The sequence below is a fragment of the Gymnoscopelus microlampas genome, assembly GCF_963454915.1.
Source record: "Gymnoscopelus microlampas genome assembly, chromosome: 12".
Classification (NCBI taxonomy): domain Eukaryota; kingdom Metazoa; phylum Chordata; class Actinopteri; order Myctophiformes; family Myctophidae; genus Gymnoscopelus; species Gymnoscopelus microlampas.
The window spans coordinates 44,034,758-44,043,685 of NC_139949.1; the positions used below are offsets into that span (position 1 = coordinate 44,034,758).

An 8,928-nucleotide genomic window follows, 5' to 3' on the forward strand; every position below is an offset into this window, starting at 1 on the left:
AGTCCTATATACATTTCGTCCATTTAAAAATAGCCCACATTCAAGCTCACGATGCATTGTGAGCTTGTAGATCTGCTATTTTCTAAAGATTTTTATACATTTGAAAACTTGTGAAATGGGGAAATTCTGCACAATGAATAGCCTGGAATCCAGACTGATTCGTCTTTTTCTCACTTCGCTACTCAGTCCGGCCAGGGTCCTATTATACTTGTATTTCAATTAGATAGGCAAGTCAGGAAGTGACTCGAGTTTTACATTGGACAACACTGGTTTCCTGCGCAAGTGCTGACATTTTTACCATTGAGCTGATAGAGCCTGCCTGCTTGCTCAGGGGATAAATTGAATCTTGACCATCAGGACAAAATGTGTGTCAGATCCTGTGTCTATATGTGAGACATGAACTTTGACACAATCTACAGTAAATGTCTCAATAGGAGAGCAGGGAGAGAAAATACAACCACCCCAAATGTGTAAGTTATATTGTATTAACATACTCTACCACAGATTGGACAAAATTAAGTTTCATTCATTTAAAAAAGTTACAGTGGAACAGATGACGGCTTCTATTCGCAGCTTTTCAGGATGCATAGTTACAGACTATATAGCATTAGGAGAGACCATAACTACACAGTAACTATCATAAGCCAGACTGCTGCCTGTGGTTGTTTTTCTTATCAGGGTGTTTTTATTTGTTAAGCTTATCAACAGCAGAAACCGTGAGTTTGTGCTTAGAACTAGAATGGGAGAGATGTGGGGCGGGCTATGTAGCCAATACACATCCAGAGAGAGAGACATAAACAGGCCTTCGGAATTGTATTTTCTAGGATCTAGTGGTGCAACAGAGAACTTCAAAATGTTTCAAAAATGAAATGAAAATAGCAGATCTACATGCTCACAATGCATCACGATGATGCCACGTGTTTTGAGCTTGTAGATCTGCTATTTTAAGTATTTTTGAGAGACACCGTTGTGCGACCAAATATAAAATAAGCATAAGTGGTTAATCAATTTGTTTATATATTTTTTGAATGCACTTATTTATCGATTATTTGATTAATGAAAACGTAATTGATAGAAACATCACTAAAAATGATCCATAGTTGCATCCCTAGTCTTTTCATATGTACATACAATTATCTAACAGTTTGACACTAAAGGGTGGAGGTGATGCAATTGATTTATTTGCATTGTCAAGAGGTAGTATCGAACATTTCCATTGGACTTATATCTAATTGTATTTACAACTCTTGGATAAGGTATTAAAAATGTACTTCTTATAAAGTCAAGAGGGTCAACATGCAAGCATAATTTTCTAGTTTTGACAGCAACCCGTCTCTATTTTCTGTCTGTGTTTACAAGCCCATCCCAACAAACAAATCCAAGAAAGAGGTCCTTAGATGGTGGTAACCCACTTATAGCGACCAATGAATAATGCAGAAATGAAAAGTGCTTTTTCCATTCCAACAAGCCACAAGGCAAGGAGGCGCTTTGCATTTGAAGCGGCATCACTGGAGTGCTCCCATATGCACAAGCATTTACATATGCATATATACAGTGTACTTTATTTGCACATGATCAATGTGGAAAAGAAGAGCTGTATGACCCGCTGTCGTATTGTCGGGTGGATTGTTTTTACGACTGTACATGTTTTTATGGGGGGGGGGGGGGGGGGGTGTAATCCACCAGTGAATAAAACGTATACATTGCTTATACGTACCTCTTATTTCCATCTCTTTTCAAGCGCACACTGTCTGCGTGCCTGCTGTGCATGTCCAGTTCCTTGTTGCCTGAGGCGTTCAGAGGATTCATTCCTAGTGGTGGAAGAAGTAGCCTACTCTTCTACACCTATCCATAAGTAAGAAGTATCAATACCACAATGTCGCAACACTCTGTTAAGTAACTGAGGGTCCTTGAAATGAAAACTAGTGCCGTAGACCTGTAGGACAACACAAAGTATAATATCGATATTCACATTGCCTGCTGCGTGGTTGTTTGAGCCAGCTTGATGGAATATCTTTAAAGATATTCCATCTGGATTCTGTTAAGGGCACCTGGAATTCCTGCTCAGTGCTCACATTGTGGTATTTTCTCCAAAATGATGTTCCCCTCCATGTGCTGTACATACCCGTTGTTGACTAGGGCAATATATCATAGTATTGTATAGTAGGCAATGTTTTAATGTACACTCCAACTATAAATGTGCAAAATCTCTGTAAGTCACACGGTGTCTGTGGTTCCCATATCTCGAGAACTGTCCAAACGACCAACTTCAGACTTGGCGTGCACGTCACAGAGGACCCAGGGTAGTGCAGTGCCCGTCCTCGAGTCGGTCGGATAGGCGGTTGTCCAGAACCGCCGATCCAACGGTTATGCCCATATTTAGGCATATATGGACTACTAGAGGTTCGAGGCTGCCACGCGTCCCTCACACCTATGTCGTACCGTCGATCCGACCAAGACTCAGTCATAGTGTCGGGGGCTTTGTCAGAGCCCGTACCCGTTGTACCCGTCTGTCTGTGTCCCTTTGTGCCTGTATATGGCGAAGTCTGTTTCTGTCTGTCTACAGTGTCCCTTTTATGCCCATATATGGAGATATCTGTATCTGTCAGTCCTCGTTCCTTTCATGCCCATATTGAGATCCCTGATGTCATCAGTGTATGCCCATATATTGGAATGCCCATATTTGGTAATATTGGTTGACACATTGAGGTTAGACAACACACTCCATATGTGGGTGTAGGGGAACTCCTTATATGGTTATGGTTGAGTTAAAGTGATGTCAGAGGTCCGTCCGCCCCCGATTTATTAATCAAACTTGTATTTCTTATTGATATACAGTGTTTGCTGAGAACATTCTATGATCAGAGATCTGATATCAAGGTGATCTCAATCATGTTTTTTTGTTGGCAGAAACCTCTTACTTTTTTCGTAAATTAACGCAATACTTACATATTACAGCGTCACACAAAAGTATCAAGAGTAGCAGATCTACGAAAGCTCTCTTTGAGCTTGTCGATCTGCCACTTTTGAATTTGGGTCCTGAAAATCACTATGATTTCTTCAACTGGTTGGCTGTAAGGTAGAACAACACGAATGGTTTAGAAGGATAATACCTAAACATCATAATTCTATTATATTGTGCTAATTGTTTTGGGAAAACTGTGTGTGTGTTGGGGGGGTGGGGCTCCTTTCACGCTGTTAAACAAATCACAGATTGGGACTTGGCCGAACGAACATTTTCAGCCGTGAGATTAGTTTTGACTTGAATCCCTGAATACCAATGTTATTTGCTACATAATAGACTATTTCAGTTCCATCAGCGTGACGGGTGACAGCAATCAAATATGCAGCACTTCAGTACTGGCTTCTGAGCTGCATATCCATGCATAGCAACTCAGTACATCAACAGAGAAGTGGTCGGTTAATTCTAGATACTTGGCTGTGCTTTCCATCTGAAATCTTCAAATCTTCCAAAACAAATTGGCGTGTGTCTATTTAAACAGTGATGGACATGTAGGCTGCTGTAGTTTGTAGTCACTTGAAAGGAATTCCATCCCATAAGTCTTTCTCCATCCAGGGTTTTATCTCTCTGCAATTCTTGTACCGTGCATGCAGTTTCATTACATGAAATTTACTGCATTCCTCAGGGTATGTAAGATAAGATATTAGATACACCTCTAGGGAAATCCAGATGTGCAGCAACCTATGGATTTTACATCTTACTTGATGGTGTCACGTGCTGAAAATTGCAAATTGAAGCTCACAATGCCTTCCAAAGTGATGAATTAGGCTTAAATTGGGTTTAAGAGTGAAACAAAGGAGAGATACTGGTAGATTATGGCTAGTTATTTGATGGGTAATAGATGGGTAAATTCCATGTACAGTATGTGTAGTGTATATGTGTAGTGGGACAAATGCCCCAATAACAACTACAGAGTCAAACCAAGGTCAAATTAAATTACTGGTATAGTTATTACTATACCAGTGAATATGCACGAATACTATCAACAGTGAATATGAGCCAGTAGTACGAAAATGACTCATCAAAGCAAGTCATTTTCAATGTCACACGCTTTTATCATTGATTTATTATTGATAATGGTATTCTCAACAACACCAAAATCAACTAAACCTGATTTGTACACTCTTAAAGGCATAACGCCCATATTTGGTATAGTCGTCTAGGCATTGTTGAATTAGGTCAGTGGATCTAGAAGTGGAGAGTATTACAAAACATACATTAACCACTTCAGCCCTATATACATGTCAGCCATTTGAAAATAACCGATCTACAAGCTTGTAGATTGCTATTTTCCAAAGATTTTTATACATTTGAGAACTTGAAATGGGACTGCATAATGAGTACTTTTACTTTTGGTACTTTAAGTACATTTTGATGCCAATACTTGTGTGCTTTTGCTCAAGTACATTTTGAATTCCGGACTTTTACTTGTAACAGAGTATTTCTGTATTGCAGTATTGATACTTTTACTTAAGCAAAACATTTGAGTACTTTTTCCACCACTGAAAATGTTTTTTGGTTTAGGTCAGTTGTTCTAAAATCGGGGTCCAGGGACCCCCTAGCGTTCCTTGAAAGGGACCCTTACACGTCCTTTTGTACACTCTCAGAGTTATGGGGATGCTTGAAATGAAAAGGTTTGAGAACTACTGGTTAGAATGATGTTGCAATTCAGGAGCATCGTTCCAGCTTATTTACACAAACTTACCACTAGGTGTCAGCATTGAGCTGTATATTAGCTGTACATTGGTCTGAGTTCAATATTCTGCTGTTGGGGACTTGATTGGTTTTCCTCCTGAGCAGTGGTGGAAGAAGTACTCAGATTTATTTTACTTAGAGTAAAAAGTAGCAATACCACATTTTAGAAATACTCTGCTATTCCCGTATTAAAAAATATATTTTAGTAAAAGTACAAAATCAGTGGAATCAAAATAACTTAAAGTATCAAAGCAAAAGTACTCAAATAGCAGATCTACAAGCTTACAACACATTCAAATGGCCGAAGTATAAAATAGGGCTTAAGTTGTTATTGCATGTTATTTGTTTTGTAATAATACGGTAATCTAAATCTACAAAGTAACTTGTAGCTATTAGCTGTCAAATAGTTGTAGTGGAGTTAAACAGAACAGAAGTACTAATTTGCCTCTGAGATGTAGTGGAGTAGAAGTATGAAGTATCAAAAATGGAAATGTGCAGCCTGGACCGCTGGCATAGCGGTCCGGGCACCTAGGCTACATTGTAGCCTGACAGCGTGTCGCGGGTTCGAGTCCTGATCCCGAAGGCCTTTGCTGTGTGTCACTCCCCATCTCTCTCTCTCCCCATTTCCTGTCAGCCTACTGTCCTATCAATCAATAATAAAGTTATAAAAAGCCATAAATGAGTCATACATTGCCTAACAACTAATTTGTGTGAACTCTTGACAGCAGGGGCGCCGGAACGGAATATGAGGTGGGGGGACACATCCGGGACGTGCATGTGGACCACGGGCGCTTGCGCGCGAAAATATTGCGGTTATTTCGGGTGGATTTGTTGATTTTTGGGGGGGATAATGCGGTTATTTCGGTTAATTCGGTTCACCTCGCGCGCGGTGGTCGCGAGGTGCGGGGGACTGGACTGATTTTATTATTTATAAAAAATAAATTAAAAAAAACGTTTTTTTTTTTTTTTTTTTTGGCTGGACTGAAAAGTGGGGGGACAAAGTGTCCTTTAATTAAACAGGCTCCGGCCCCACTGCTTGACAGCCATTAAATTACATGGAAGTGTAAGGCCTGATGTATGCCAATGCCATTCATCCACATGCAACTGTAACCACGTTACCTGCCTTGAATCAAAATAAGACTGGGTGTAATAACACCATAGCTTCCATTGGATCTCAGAAGGGCATGTGATGTCAAGACGACATAAATGACAAATATGGAATTATTTGCCTCCATTGACTTCCAGTATAACACTGAAGTTCTAAAAAAAGTTCTATATATTTCACAGTAAAGTGCTCATGCATGTGCGTTCGTGCTTCTGTGCGATTAAAGTCTCTAGTGCAGCACTATCAATGTGTTTTATGCAGTAAACTCATGCTCTTTCCTTCACTTTGGTTAAGAATAATGATTTGAATTATATTTTGTTCCACATAAGAATGATTTCGTGTTTTATTTTTTTATTTTTTAACAGACGAACAGTTTAATTACACAAAAAGACAAAGCCACCCTATAAAATAGTCTAAACCATTGAAGTGATTCTAAACACTTAACAACTTATATATATAAATTGAATAATGGGCCCATGAAAGACAGACAGACAGTCAGAAACATAAGGGTCCATTTGTAACGCTGTCAAGCAATCCTGAGGGTCCCTGAACCCCACTTTGAGAACCTCTTGAGGAGAAGTGTGCTGCTCATCGTCTGGGGCACATCCTGCTGTTGCTCTTGACGATCTTCTATTATTGCCTGGGCCAAAGACGATGCTTGTCTTTCTCTAGACTTGTCTTTCGATTCTCGATTTCGATTTTGATTCTCTTTCCTCTGGGTTTGAAATCTTGCACTGAGGCAGGCCCTGAATCCAGCTCAAAGGATCGCGTAAATACATCCTGACGCTGCAGGGGTGTCCGGTGAGAACTCAACCAGTGATGGCTGACTTTATAATCAGGAATGTGACTGAAGGCAGGATGCTTGTCTTTCCAGTGGAGGACAGTACCTCGCAGCAGCACTATATGACTCTCATTGATGCCCCTGACACACTCTGTTGTTAGCTGTTAAGCCAAGCATCTTTGAATCTCTTATCATCAAATATGACATCAGTCACATTATTGCCAAATAGGAGTTCCACACAATCCAAACTGGCCAACAAAGTATTCGTACACATCGGTTAACCCAGTGGTTCTCAAACGTTTTCATGACAAGGACCCCCAAAATTTTGTTTTTTTCTTGGCTGCGGACCCCCTGTCTGAAAAGAAAAGTTTGTGCCATGATTTTTTTCAAAAATAGCAGATCTAGAAGCTTATAGCACGGCACTCTGTGCCACGCTGTGAGCTTGTAGATCTGCTATTTTTGAATAGCCGAAATATAAAATATGGTTAAAGTGATTAAAATGATTGTGACGCCATATTAACCACATTAACTAGTTTTGCTGGGGACTCCCTGGTACCCCGCAAGGACCCCTGGGGGTCCCCGGACCCCACTCACTTTGAGAACCAATGGGTTAACCAATTGCAACTTTACATGGCGTCCATATGATTGACGTTATAAAGATTATATCATCCACATGGACTTCCATGAAATGCATTTTTTTCCCTTTATTATTGTATTATTATTATTTGTATATTATTGTAACATTGTGTACAGAATGTAAAAAACGTGATCTTTATCCTCAGTCTCCACACCAATCCTGCGTCTGGGCCTTGTAGTTTGTGACCAGTAAACAGTTAGCCGCCCACAAGGATGTGGTTGATGGGAATGAGGATGAGCTTCACGAAGAATCCAAGGAAACCCATGATGGCAAAGCCAGTCGCTATGGCCATGCCAGTCTTCTTAAGTTCTTTAAGGTCTGGTTTGGTGCATCTCTTTACCAGCCTGATGGAGTCTTTGATGAACTGCCGGCTGGGCTCCACAATCTGAAACTGCACAACCTGGTTCATGATGCTGTAAACGTCTATCTGTGTGGTAGCAGAGTTTGTGAACGTGTCGACGGTCGGAGAACAACTAAAGACGTGCAGTAATCTGTGTCCCTTTTATACCCATATAAGGAGTGCACCGTCAGTATGATGTCATACAGTAGTACTGACACCAGTCTGACGGTTCACTGCATTCTTCAGGGATCTCCATATATGGAGATCCCTGAAGAATGCAGTGAACCGTCAGAATGACCTCAAATTGGGCACCAGCACTTACTACCTCCACTCTGAGTATCTGGAGAACCGTCTGACCGATCGACTTCAAACTTGGTGTGAAGTTGGCCGGATCTGCTGTTGTCCTGAACCAACCGATATGGCTGTACTGTATATTGCCATATGTGGAGATCTGGTTGCCCAGAACCACCGATCTAACCGATATGCCCATATATGGCCATAAATGGAGATCTCTGTCTCTCTGTGTCCATTTTATGCCCATATATGGAGATCTCTGTATCTGTCTGTTTGCCTTTTATGCCCATATATGGACATCACTGATGTCATCACCAGTATGATGTGACGTCACAGTAATAACATCGGTCTGATGGTTCACTGAATTCTTCCAATGCTGCACGGCATGTCTGTACAACCGCCGATCTGACCGACTTCACATCCGGCACCGCACTACCGCAACTTGCCGTATCTCGAGAACCGTGCGACCGATCGATTTCAGACTCGGTGTGACAACATACTGATAACATCGGTGCCCTCCATATACGGGTATAAAAGGGACACAGATCACTACATGTCTTCAGTTGTTCTCTGACCGTTGACATGTTCACATCCTCTACTACCACACGGACAAACACTTACAGCATCATGGACCAGGTTGTGCAGTTTGTGGAGCCCAGCCGGCAGTTCATCAAAGACTCCATCAGGCTGGTAAAGAGATGCACCAAACCAGACCTTAAAGAACTCAAGAAGATTGGCACGGCCACAGCGACTGGGTTTGCCATCATGGGTTTCATTGGATTCTTCGTGAAGCTCATCCATATTCCCATCAACAACATCATTGTGGGCGGCTGACTTTCTGCTGGTCACAAACTACAGAGGCAGAGGCAGGATCGGTGTTGAGACTGAGGATAAAGGAGATCTCATTTTTACATTCTGTACACAATGTATTATTTGACTGGTTAATACAACTGTGGATGAAGAAAAGGCATTTCATGGTGTCCGTGTATCTAACCTTTATATTTTTATTAATATAAAGTTTAATTTCATTAACCGATATTTACAAATACTTGGT

At 40.9% G+C, this 8,928-nt stretch overlaps 2 protein-coding genes across 2 annotated transcripts; one reads left to right on the forward strand and one right to left on the reverse strand.

Annotated features, from left to right (window-relative positions):
* Positions 1 to 7,436: 7,436 nt before the first annotated feature.
* Positions 7,437 to 7,649, reverse strand: LOC311056874 (protein transport protein Sec61 subunit gamma-like; the record flags this gene model as incomplete). Its single annotated transcript, XM_084073715.1, has 1 exon — positions 7,437 to 7,649. The coding sequence occupies one exon, from the start codon at positions 7,647 to 7,649 to the stop codon at positions 7,437 to 7,439; it is 213 nt and encodes a 70-aa protein (XP_083929841.1).
* Positions 7,650 to 8,501: 852 nt separating this feature from the next.
* Positions 8,502 to 8,718, forward strand: LOC311057136 (protein transport protein Sec61 subunit gamma-like; the record flags this gene model as incomplete). Its single annotated transcript, XM_084074076.1, has 1 exon — positions 8,502 to 8,718. One exon carries the CDS (start codon positions 8,502 to 8,504, stop codon positions 8,706 to 8,708), a length of 207 nt encoding a protein of 68 aa, XP_083930202.1. The 3' UTR covers positions 8,709 to 8,718.
* Positions 8,719 to 8,928: the final 210 nt, after the last annotated feature.